General features: G+C 33.1%; 2 protein-coding genes across 3 annotated transcripts in view; both read left to right on the forward strand.

Annotated features, from left to right (window-relative positions):
* Positions 1–931: 931 nt before the first annotated feature.
* On the forward strand, positions 932–3,145 carry LOC123685786 (methyltransferase-like protein 25B). Its single transcript, XM_045625666.1, has 9 exons — positions 932–1,383; positions 1,446–1,555; positions 1,612–1,795; positions 1,849–1,997; positions 2,054–2,168; positions 2,224–2,393; positions 2,445–2,696; positions 2,748–2,938; positions 2,989–3,145. Exons 1-9 carry the CDS (start codon positions 1,300–1,302, stop codon positions 3,066–3,068), a joined length of 1,335 nt encoding a protein of 444 aa, XP_045481622.1. The 5' UTR covers positions 932–1,299; the 3' UTR covers positions 3,069–3,145.
* Positions 3,146–3,686: 541 nt separating this feature from the next.
* The window catches only part of LOC123686458, a 182,662-nt gene continuing 172,673 nt past the window's right edge, over positions 3,687–13,675 (forward strand). For both annotated transcript variants that reach the window (XM_045626608.1, XM_045626611.1), the window contains exon 1: positions 3,687–4,038. The gene's annotated coding sequence lies outside the window, so the exon portion shown is untranslated. The remainder of the gene's footprint in view (positions 4,039–13,675) is intronic.

Here is a 13,675-nt window from a genome sequence, read left to right on the forward strand (position 1 = left end):
CCGATTGAAGTGATACTTTTTCTTATAAGCGAGAAAAATTTACAAAAAGAACTCTTCTCACCTCTAATATAATTACATGAAAACATGCTTGACTTCAATCGATTTTCAGAAACTAAACTGATTAAGACTATTATTTCTTTGGAGTAAAAAAAAAAATCGAACTTTAGGTATATACCAAAATTATAGAGTAAAATGTCTGTAGAAGCAACATGAAGTTTGAAGATACTGAAAATAGGTGTGTAGGTGTAGGTGTGTTCTGTATACTGTTTTTGTAGGTTACTTCAATAATTCATTCAAATGAAAAATCTTCAAATACATTGTTTCAAATTTTGAAACCACTGAAAATCAGGCTCAGATTGCGAATAGTGCCATTTAGTACCTATCTGACAAACGAGGCAGAAATCTACCAAAATCTAGAAATCTACCATAATCTACTGAAAAAGTTTTCTACCATGGGTGGCCAGAAATCTACTAAAATAGTAGATTTCTACTACACAACAGGTTCCTATACTATAAAAAAGTTTTCTACCATGGGTGGCCAGAAATCTACTAAAATAGTAGATTTCTACTACACAACAGGTTCCTATACTATGAAAAAGTTTTCTACCATGGGTGGGCAGAAATCTACTAAAATAGTAGATTTCTACTACACTACAGTGTCCTATACTATCAAAAAGTTTTCTACCATGAGTGGCCAGAAATCTACTAAAATAGTAGATTTCTTCTACACTACACTCTCCTCAACCATCTGTTACTCTTCATAGAATCCAAATCTCATATCAGGAACATAGAAAGATGAGGAGGTATACTCCGTATACCGAAGTAATGCCTGGCGTTAAAAATCAATACACAACCAGAGGAGCAACGAATGTATAGTGCGGTTCGTTGCCTGCATAGAAAATTTTAGTAGTCCTGATTCCTCCTCGACTTCCTATGCTGCTAATGTAAGAGCAGATTTACAGAACGGGTAACAGAATAGTAGAAGAGGTATTCAATGGTTATCGTGAATTTATGTATTCCTTCTGTAGACAAAAAAAAAAAATTGTATAAAAAAAATTCTTTATAAAATCGTACTGGTAACTCAAATATCGATTGAAATGTTCTGGGAATCAAAACGGAACGTATCGTCTCACCAAAGACTAATCTGTGGCCCTACATTACCTTGAATCGCCAAGAAGGGGTTATGCTTGCTAGTTAAAGTTTCTTAGAATATAAATTGTTTATATTCAAAGTGAATTCTTCCATATTGAAGAAATATTGATATTTTACTCCACTTGTAAAAACTGCAATTTTAGTAAAATGATAGATCATTTGAAGAAAAAAATACATGAAGGATTTATCATTTACGAGGAGTATAAATGGCTAATAAATTCATATGTTCTAGTAAGTCAATCACAGCTTATTATATTGTTCCATTTTACCCAATTTTTATGTGTTACTTGAAGGACTTCTTCACTGAAAATCATTGGTCGAAATTACCTGACAGCTGGAAAACTATGAAAGCATTATCAATAAATGAGGTAGCCGAACTACTAGATCACAATAGACATTCAAAGTTGAGGGTTCCATGACTTGATACAAGAAAAATCACTAAACTGTATATCATTTCAGAACGTTTTTATTTCCTCTATCAATACTAGCACTAAAAAAAATTTTCCAAGATTTGAATGTTTCCAGAATCCCAATTGGAAATATCAATCCATCTTGTGAGCTAGTTCAGAATGAAAAATTGATGAACATGTTTTGGAGAAGTGTGAAACTCAAAAAAAGACATGAAATTCTCATAATGTCTGAGGTAATATTAGGAATATATCTTGGTAAAGAGTGTTATTATATAATATATTTCAGCTCTGCAAAGAAATGGCTTCAAAATCGGATTGCTTTTATATAGTAGATATAGGTTCTGGTCTAGGTCATTTAAGCAGAATGCTAGCATATGGATATAATTTCGAAGTGTGTTCAATAGAAGCACAATACAACTTGACAAAGCAGGCGGAGTACGATTAATACTTTGAAGTGTGATTAACATGAATTATATATTTTTTTATTGCAGAGTATTTTCAGCTAATTTCGATAGGGTTTATGAGAAAATTTATGGTCTACAAAAAAAAATAAGACTTGTTAATATGAGAATAGAACCTGATATAAGCAATGAGGAGTTTCTGAATGTAAAGTAAAACATGTGAAACAAAAGATATTTATAACTCTAATTGAATATTTCAGCTGATTTGTTCATCATTTGCTACCCACAGTAAAGATTTTAAGTTTGGAATTGTTGGACTGCATCCATGTGGAGATTTGGGGCCTACCCTTATTCGTTTATATAATGAAATTCCAAATATCAAATATATCAATATTGCAGGGTGTTGTTACATGAAATTATCAACAATAGAGTAAGTCTGGAATATTGAAGATCAGACGAATGGATTCTGAATTTATATTAGATTTCCCTATCCAGGTTTTCCATTGAGCCAATACTGTAGAGAAAAGAAATATGAGTTGTGCTACCATTCAAAAGAAATAGCTTGCCACGCTGTAGAAAATTACATTGAGAAGCTATTAGAAGGCGAATATTGGAAATTGAGGATTCATGCCTATCGTGCGACAATCGAGAAGATTTTATCCGAAATTGAACCTGGGTACAAACATATTCCTCTTGCCAATGTGAAATACGCTAAAGATCTGGATTTTGCCAGGTAAATTTGTTCCACTCAGTTAATTTGATCGATTGAATGAAAATTTTACAGTTACTGCAAGAAAGCTACATCAAAACTATTGGGCGATATCATAAATTCTGATCATATTGAAACTGAAGAGATCCAGGACTGTTTACAGCAATGGAATAGTGTTGTGATATTTTATTCATTCCGTTTGTTCTTTGCTCCCCTTATTGAATCACTCATACTTCATGATAGATTGCTATACATGCAGGAAAAAGGTAATATAAACGTTAATAGAGATATTCGAATGAGGATTTTCCCATTTCAGGTACCAATGTTGATTTAATCCCAGCATTTGACAACAGAATATCCCCTAGAATGCATGTTCTACAAGGGTTTAAGGATTGAAATTTTTATTTAAAAATGGAAAAAACTTTTTTTAAGAGTAGATTTTGTTTTCTATTGAAATATATTTATTTATACAATTTGGTAATTAATTTTTTGTTATTTATTTCCTTATATTTCCAAATGTGACCTGAAAAAGCAACAGTGTAGGCAAAACAATTCTGGCAAACATTAAAATATCTGCGGAAATTACTCTGTTTTATTTAATAATATAGCTAACGGCAATAATGATGTTGACTAGGCAACCAGTAATACATAGACATTAATTGAAGTTGCAGAGGAACAGGGGTGTTTTCGAAAATTAGTCAATCCTTCATTTCCAATTTTTTTGTTTCATTACAAGTGAGGATGATAGTCGAGTTTTATCGAAATAGTAGAATCAATTTTCCTTCTAGAGAAAATTATTTAAATGGTGTTCAAGGGCTTTTCGGGATCAAATATTACAGAAAATATTGCTACTCTAAGAATGAAAATCTTTGAAAAACACCATCTTCATTTTATTTCGAAAGTGTCCAGTCTTAGAAGAATTTTCCGTGAGGCGTCCGCGTAATCATGAAAAACTTGCGCAAGGTTGTTTGAGTACAAGCAGCTGTACCTCCTGAAGATCGCATTTACTCTTTCTGTCAGTTCACAAATGGTGGCGTACACGTGACAGCGTCGCGCATTGTCAAAAGACTCGAAACTTCATTGATGAACTTTAAATATAACTACTACGGCAAAAAAAAACACAAGTGAAAAATGAAAAAATCAAGTGGAGACGTGTCTGAAGTTTAAGTTTGTTGTGTAACCAAGAAGAGAAACGTACACACTGGAGGAAGGATATATTATTCACATATTAAAGAAGTTGCAACATAACCAAACTTTGTATACATATCTTTTTGTAACAAGTTTTTTTAGTTTGCTGTGATTCGTGATATTTACAAATTTGAATGGAAGATGTCCGTTAGATTTATCAATTCCTGCTCCTTGTAAGGTAAGAGATTTGTTTTTCTTATCCTTTACAGTATTATTGGAGGTACCGTTGTAAGATTTTTCATTCTTGAACTGTGCTTCAGATTACTCATTTTTAATTGGAAACATATAATTAACCGCATCCTTTCTATTCTTTGTATTGTATCTCGTAGTTCTGTATATTTTTCCCATTATTCTCCTGGCGATTTTGAGTTCGTTACAGTGGAAAATACATGTTTACCCGAAAAAAAAATATTGATGATTTAAGAAATATGTCTGGAACATTTGTTTTGTTTTGTTGCTTAAAATCAAATTTCATATGCCCTGTATGGTTTGTAAATGTAATGGAAAGTTTTTTCTTATAGAATAACCAGCAGAAAACAACCTCTTTCAAGTAATCCTATTCCTCTTTGGGTTTCCCTGATTCATGAGAAAAACGTAACTGGTGGAGTCTTATCCTTACTAACCTACCATGAATTACTGCTTTATTAATGCTTGTAATGCTTTAAACAAAATCCTTCTTTATTCCCAAAATTAATTATTAATATTTATGTGTCATGATGAACATTAACAAATAAAACACTACAGATTATTTTATTGTTTTCATTTGAGAATACATTTTGTGTGATTTCACAATTATATAATATTTAAGTATTGACATAATAATATGAAGAACTGAGAACACTTAGTCAAGGTAGGATAGGGAAATGCTTCAAGTGCTTTTATTTGTAATTTAACTCATTGAATATTTTTGTAAATGGAAATTGGTTTATTTAATTAATAATTTGATCAGTTCAAATATTAAAGAGTCAAATCCTATCATAAATCTTCCCTAGAACAGGATATACATAAATTCAATATGAATTGTATTTCAACATTCTCCTTAAATATTACATGAATCCAATTTTATGTTATAATTTGATGGGGAAATTGTATCATACATTTTGAATATTCACAAAGTTCCTTCCAATTAGTTAAAATGATTAATAAGCGAATATTGTAACTTTGTTGGTCTATATATCTATGTTAGTTTTGTCAGACAACCCCCTTTAATTATTCAGAGTATTCTGTCTGGGGTGGAAATATAGGGAAACACGATATCTATTCACTTTTGAGGGTGGTTAGGAACCTTGCGTGTTTTGTTGTTTTAAGGAAATCTGCTGAATGAAATATGAATTAATTGTGTCAGTCTTTTAATTTTTTTTTTAATTGGAAACAAGATCAACACGCCATGAATCGAGTAACAAGCTTTTTAAAAACTTCTGTCTACCAATCAATTTTATGTTTATGTTGGTTTGAAAACTGATGGAAACAAAAATTAACCAAAATTCAAGAAAGAAATGAATCTTGACCAAGAATACATCTATTTTATGCATCTTGAAACTGATTATCACCACGATAAAACTCCTTGTGAAAACCACAAATTCATATGACGATTTTAAAGAGTAGAATAGTTAGTTAATCCTGAATTAGAAAAAACACTCGAGTTTGAACTGTTCTTTTGAGAGGGTAAACGGACTCTGGATGAACTCTCTAATTGCATACGGTAATCTAAATTCATCTGAGATAACTCCAACCTGCCAGTATTTGCATTTATGAAATATTTCAGATTCTTCAACAAAACTGCTTGGGTACTTGAGGTGCTGGGATAATTTTGGATTGACTTTATTTTTAGATGTCAAAAAAGAAGAGCATAACGAGCTTCAAACGTGAGCAAAGTGAATTAGACAGTGGAATTTGATTCTTAGCGAGGAAGAAATGTTCAGAGTAGAGCGTTGTAATACAGAGTGGCCAAACGAATAGAAAAAAGACCCTCCTATATTGTTTATCGAAGTATTTAGCAGTAAAATTCCTTAAGCGTATTTTAGTATTTTCATATAATTTTCTATATCAAACGCTTTTCCATTTATACCTAATAAGGCGGATGTTTATATATGTTTTCATTTGTAGGGGTTGTTATTAATGAATATAATGAGATTTTATCTGCTCTTTGGTTGATAGGGGTTTTGAGCATAACAAGATTCTAGATATTCGTGAACGTAGGTGAAATTGAGGAAATGCACGATCATTTGGAAATATTATATTTACACAAAACCCAACTGTTAGATAGTCAGAATTGATAAAGTTTACTCCAGGGTATGCTTAAAACGAAGTTGAATTATTTTGGTTTGTATTTTCTAATGACAAACCTGTGGAGATAATTAAGACCTCCTTAATTCAGCTGGAAAAACATTTTTTAATAAATCTCTATATCGTTTAGAGTTATTACGCAGGATTTGGATAAAAAAACAATATCGAATCGAACTTTGATGATTTAGAAACGATTTCAACAAAATACAAAAATATAGAGAGGAAAAAAAGACATATTTGTATCCCCTTTGGCAAGCTGGAATATATTTAAACTTATTTTTTTTATTGCTGCACGTTCACATTGAAGTAAAGTGAAGTAAACTACGGAATACTGCAGCAAAATTCTCAATTGTTCTTGAGTGCTTAAGTTTTGAGAACTGTGACTGCAAAATTTCACAATTTTTGTTGTAAATTTAACAATTTCAACGCGTTTTTGAAGCGTGTATCGCTCTATTTTTAGTAATGGCGTAGTTTTTACTTGTCAAATGTCAAAAGATGACTGCTTTGAGTGACATCTGCCCAGATGACAGGCTATCTATATATCTATTATTGGAAAACCCTTCAGGTCAACTTATGCGATTTGTAGTGTAGCGTATAAAGCAGTATGTACACTGTTCTAGAGACTCATAAATTCTAAATTATATCCTTAGCGAAATTCCTCCTGATTCAAGCAACGCCCTAATAAATTCTGCACCTGAAACTTTTAGCTGTCAGTGTTATGGGACAGTATGAATGCGATATATCTGATTTTGATTATGATCTATTCTACATTCAACTAGCGTTTAACTAGATAAACAGGTTGTTCCTCTGTACAATGACGCCAAGCGCAATGTGGCACAAATGCTGCTTTTAGTATTGTGCGGTATATTCGTCAACTGTAACAGTTTTAACGCAATGGGTAATTATTTCCTTAATGCTTAATTTAATTATTCACTGAGGCGGTCAACTGTTGAATATGCCGTTTAGAGATATGCAATTTTTTTCAATTGTCGTGTGATTTTTCAGTCCGTACTAGACGTGACTATGTTTCAATGTTGGCTACAATGTCCGACTTAGTCACCGAGAAAATTGTGACCAGCTTGTTTCGTAGAATTATATTTAGAGAGATAAGTCATTTTATTTGCTTTTATTTAGTGGATTCGACGTGACTATTCTTTTATGTTGGCTACAAAGTTCCAATTGATGCATAATTTTTACTGATTGAGTTGAAGAATAACACGTCACTTAATATGAGTTTCGGGTCTGGCTCACATATTGCACTTAGGAATTCACGGCTTGGATTGATTTTCAAGCTACTTGGCTTGAGCTTGACTAGACAAGTAGTAGTTTTTCAATCTCAAGTCAAGTATTTATTTATCAAGTACTTGAATCATATCAAGCTAGTTGGTTTTTAGCAGTTTTTTTTGTGTAGTGTCAGATAAAAAAAGAAATGATAAGGAACCTTGCAAAAAACACTTTTATTTATTGAAATTATTGTATAAAACAACCGAAAATTCCAACTTCTTTGAAAAAGATACATAAATTAAATCGCTATAAATCATAAAAAAATGAAGAATAATAAAAAAATAAAGTTTCTTGATATTGAGAAACCTCCAGGCTTTCTGCGATTTTATAATTGCCCATCTATGATCTAAGACACATGAGACATCTATCAGATTTGTCGCCTAACCTATTGCGGGTTTTTGTAACTGTAAGAGCAGCTCTGGAAAATTGTCTTTCAACAGGAGCTTGAGAAGCTGACGATAATGAAAAATCCTTGGTCATTTTGGCCAAGTTTGGAAAGATATTTCTGAAACTACCAAAATCTACCAATAGATTTCATAAAAATGTGAGAAAACTACCAATAAAGTCTCACTGGCGAATGCTTCAGTCTCTCGGCGCTCGAGGAATCCCCTTATTTAGTCTAAACGCGCACGAGATTGCAGAAATATATGCCGTGCGACGCGTGCATATCAAGCCCAAGTAATATCAAGTAGCTGGATATCAATTCAAGCAATAAATATTTAAAATCAAGTCAAGCTCAAGTATGTAATTTTTCACGAGCTTGATTTTCAGGTCAAGTAGTTGATTGAAATGTCAAGCTACTTGGCTTGATGAATCCCTAATTGCACCGCCAGTGTCCTAACACTTTTTTACCGTTAGTATCAAGGCACAAAAGAAGCGTATCAAAATTTCGGAACATAGAGTTTGAGTTTATAGGTATTTGTACCTCTACTCTTATTGAAACAATAATAATAATAATAATAATAGAGTTAAGTCTGGATCAAGATATTGAATGCTAAGTGACGAAACATTTGTTGTTGTTTGAAAAATGGATAAAAGCGAGTTTCAAACACCAGATTACCAAAACATATATATATATATATATGAAACCGGACATACTATGAAGTTCTCAGAGGCTAGGTGCTTAAGATCTGAGCGAAATAAATATAAGCGAGAGTTTTTGGAGGCGGTTGAAATCATGAGCCATGAAACAAATTTAAATATCTATTCAGATTTTAATGGTATTAATTCCATTTATTGTAACATCGTTCAATTGATTAATATGAGTCAAATTAGATGATTATGCATTTCAGATGATTCCCTCACTATAAAACGCCTTATGATTCCTCATTTTGTGACGTCACTCGTCTTCTGTTGTCATTCCTCTCTGTGTCTCTTGTCTTTGTGTTTTTTCTATGTTTTTAACCTTTGACATTATTCGTTCATATGTCTTTTAAGGTTTGACTGGTATTGTATTGATAAAACACTTCGAGCTTTAATTTTTGGTAGAAATCTTCGTATGGCTGTTTAGAATAAACTTAACTTAACCAGCACAGTTATTGGGATAAATTGGAGATTTTTACTGGACAATTCCCTAGTTGTTGGTTCTGGAGTTATGAAATCTGCGTGCCACCATTGTCTAGAGTTATCACCAAGCGATGAGCTATAAATTTTGTCCTAGGAGATATTTGTGTGAGTGGATCAAATAGAGGTTTCATGAATTCAATTTCAAGCATAAATTAGATTCGATGCAGTGTGCACTTATCCCAATTCGTATTCATGCAAATAGAGAAGATATTTCAACGCTTCATTTCACAGTTGCGTGTGCCTAGTTATATGCAGTCTTCGGTAAAGATACTGATAACTTACATTATACATCGTAAATTATCCAATGTTGATTATACGAATTCTAACACCTTTTACTGTTATATTCAATTATAGCTCGAGTGGAAAATGAATGCATTTTAAGGAATGGGCACAGTTTATTCTGCTTTATGTTAATGTCGTATTGGGTTGGCCTAACTTTCATACTGTTCGTACAGAAGTGTGTGTATCTGAAATTCTTTTTTGCGAGGAATGAACATTTGGAAAATTTTGCCTTATGAAATGTCCTGAAACATCTCACCTTTTCAAAAGGCTATTTAATAGGAAAAAATATTGTCTTATTTATAACATTGTCATTAATTGATCGCAAATTATTGCAACCAATTTCAGATGACGATAACTATTGAGAGATTAAGCAACTTGAAAGAATTTGTGTGCACTTACCTCGTGAGTTAAGAGAGATGATGTCTGGGAATTTACCCCCTAATCTGGTGGCAGAAGATGGTCAGGTGGATGGGTAAAAGGGATGATTAACCTCTTCTGCACCGGCTTCGTGGTTATCACTCAATTTGAGTAACACACAATTAACTCGAAATTGCTCAATCAGTTTTTAACAGAAGAAATTGAAAATGTATAAAGATGACAGATGATTAGATGAATTTTAAGTAATCAAATAACTTAGTTTGATAAATTTTAGAATCGATAAGCACAGTTTGACACTTGAGAAAAAATTATTATTATTGATTATTATGGCGATGTTTGTTTACCGACCGGGTTTACCGACCGGGTTTTTACCGACCGGGTAATACCGCGGCCGCAGGTGGCGCCAACAAACAACAAATTTTCACGACGTAACAGTAATAGATTAGACTCTTGTAAAAGAGATACAGTAATTCGACATAAAAATATGCCATAGAATATGCAAAATAACTTCCTAAAATAATATATGATTTTTTACATTTATTTTTCTCATAGAAATGTCAGTGAAACATTGAATTCCAGCCTTAAACAGATAATTATTTTTTTATGGTCGGAATTGAAAGATATTGATGTGGACGACAATTATTTTCAACTAGACGGCGCTATGTGCCACACAAGCTACGAAACAATCGCAATTTTATAAGAAAAGCTTCCTGGCCGTGTTATTTTTCGAATAGTTGATTACAATTGGCCACTGATATCTTGTGATTTAACACCTTCAGACCTTTTAGGTATAAGCCATTTGGCTGATATTGTTTACCATACCTTCCTCTTCACAATGAAATGAAATGATTTCTCTCAAAATAGAGGGTGATTAACCGGGATGGCCTATTAGACGTTTGTGGAAAAGTAATCATAATCATAATTTTGAGCTGAAAATTTGCATATTGGGATTTGAGACAATGATCTTTCTCCCTAAAATCTTTTCAGATCTCTACAACTTCCGGTTATACCGGAAACAAACTACTACTTCCTTATTTCAAATGGCACACCCAGTGTACTAGTGTACACCAGTATATTCTTGCATCATTAGATAGCTTTTTTGACGACAATTTCGGAAATATGCAATACGTTGGGTGAAAACTCAACAGTTTATGAGTTAATGGGATTCTTATGAAAAAAAGGGTTTTCTTCATTTAAAGTTCTTCCTCGATAACTCTTGGAGTATTCATTTTAGGTATAGGGTTTGCTTGAGTAACCCCCACTATTTTCGTACGTAGAATCGACTGAAATAATAAAAACTATAGCTTCTAATTCGAAAATCTTGAGTTTTGTTGAATTTGTATAGTCCAAGTTCATGATCTTCTAATGAACACCCTGTACATTTTTGGTTCAAACCGCGAGCAGTCTTATAATACTACGTATTTGCAAAATCGAAAAAGAAAAAAAAGTTGAAAAAACCTTTTTCTGTTGAAATATTAAAAAAAATGTGAGTCCTCATCGCCACCATATTTTTCATAAGAATCCCAGTAACTCAGGAACCGTTGAGTTTTCACGCAAGGTAAGGCATATTGTCGAAATTGTCATCAAAAAAGCTATGTTATGATGCAATAATATACTGGGTTGCAATTTGAAATAAGGAAGTATAGTAGTATGTTTCCGGTATAACCGGAAGTTGTAGAGATCTGAAAATATTTTAGGGAGAAAGATCAAAGTCTCAAACCTCAACATGCAAATTTTCAGCTCAAAATTATGAAAAGTTTTCCATGAACTTCTAATAGGTAAACCCGGTGAATCACCTTGTATAGGTACTCGTTTTGTTGAATATCAAGATTAAACCTCTTATTGAAAAATCCTTCACTAATGTAGAGTATTATAAATATTATTATTTCAATAGAAATACATATTTACGCGAATTGAAATATCGACTTTCAATGAATAATATGAGAAAACTGAAATAGTCTTTTCTCTGAGGCAGATGTCGCATGATCATTGAGCAGCAGCAACCTCTGTATGTCGTTATTGCTAAGGAATTAACATCGCCAATAACGTATACAAGCTGGTACGACTCGTTGAATCCGATATTAATTCTACGAACAAGTTTCTGAATACTAATTTTGCCATCATCTTGTTCGCCGATTTGAATACGGGCATTTTCTACGCATTGCTTCACGGGCCTATCAAGATTAGACGTTTCATCATCGTTGAGCTTAGGGCAGTGCTAGATTTTTTCACAATGTAGTTTTTTGAAGTGGCTCAGTGGGACGGGTGTTGTCAATCTTATCGATTGGCGAGAAAACGCTATACGTATCGACAAATTAGACTCGATTAAATCTCCAATCATCACTCTGATTGGGATCTTATCGATTTTTTTTGGATCACTTGAGTGCAAAGTAATGGGTCTTCCAATATAGATGATACAATTCAAAAATGAAAAAGTGAAACCCAAATTTTTTTTATTTGATAGTTTACACCTTTTTTTTATATGGAAAATAAAATCATTCAAATGTCCACCTCGACTTCTTCATCGGTACATAGGTGCCTATAATTTTTGATTTTCTCTTACCAAATGCTGCTATGAAATCAATATTCTATTGTGTGCGTGCATTTATTTATCGTAGTAGGACTTTTGTATCTTATAAAGAAATTAAAAAAAAAAAATTGTTAACAATTTGTGTACAATACGATGAACAGTAGGTCGATTGATTTCTCTCAGTAATAGGCCAATTGAAAAGTCCCCGGTCTACCCTAATAATACACATTTTTCTTGGCAAATATCGATCTTATTATTCAACATAGTTGATTTCGAGGGCGATACAGCGATTATAGCGATCTTCCAACTTTTCGATACCATTTTTGTAGAACGATTTGTCTTTCGCTTCAAAATAGGCCTCAGTTTTGGCGATTACTTCTTCATTGGCGCTAAATTTCTTTCCAGCGGGCATTCTTTTGAGGTCTGAGAACAGGAAAAAGTCGCTGGGGGTCAGATCTGGCGAATACGGTGGATGCAGAAGCAATTCGAAGACCAATTCATGCAATTTTGCCATTGTTTTCAATGATTTGTGATACGGCGAATTCTCTTGATGAAACAGCACCTTTTTTTTCTTCAAATGGGGGCGTTTTTCAACGATTTCATTCTTTAAACGACCCAATAACGATATATAATAATCGCTGTTGATGGTCTGGCCCTTTTTGAGGTAATCAATGAATATTATACCTTGCGCATTCCAGAGTACTAATGCCATAACCTTGCCAGCTGAGTGTTGTGTTTTTCCTCGCTTTGTATTCGCTTCATCGTGTGCAGTCCACTCAGCTGACTGTCGATTGGACTCCGGAGTGAAATGATGGATCCATGTTTCATCTATTGTCATTGTTTTAGCCCTTTTTAAGTTATTATAATGTTTAGTTTTGGCAACGTCGCAGATTCTGGGAAATCGAGACGTATGTTTTGTCAGAGGAAGAAGTATCGGTATCGGCGGTCGGAAAGAATAGTTAAAGGTTGTTAGTATAAAGTTTTCGGTGTTAATCAAAACGGTTTTGATTATATTCACGGACATTTTAAATATATTAGGATTACAGTTCATTAGAAGGTCAGTTTGCATTGTATAAGTCCCATTTTGTTCCATTTCAATCCTTATACCCTGTTCCTTTACTTCCTTATACAGTGCGGTGCTGTTTGGAATAGCAGAGAACAGTTTATATTGGTAAGACAATTTATAACATCATTTTATTGGTTCAAATATAGGGAAAATGCAACATTTTTTGGTTCTTCGAGCACGGGTTTTTTGAACTTTAATTCAAGTTTCGGTTACATTTATTTAGGTTTCAATCGGTATACAGAGTTTCGGAACTCATTTTCATTTCATTCCTAATTGTATTCGGAAATATTAATTCAGTTTATTTTGTTCGTTCATACGGTATTGAGCGAAGTAAAAACGTGCGGTAGTTTTTGTATTTTTTCAGCGGTTATCAAATACGATTCGAGTCCCAGAGTAAGCCTTGTTGCCAAGCGTACACAAAAG

This window comes from Harmonia axyridis, chromosome X, assembly GCF_914767665.1.
Source record: "Harmonia axyridis chromosome X, icHarAxyr1.1, whole genome shotgun sequence".
NCBI classification, from domain to species: domain Eukaryota; kingdom Metazoa; phylum Arthropoda; class Insecta; order Coleoptera; family Coccinellidae; genus Harmonia; species Harmonia axyridis.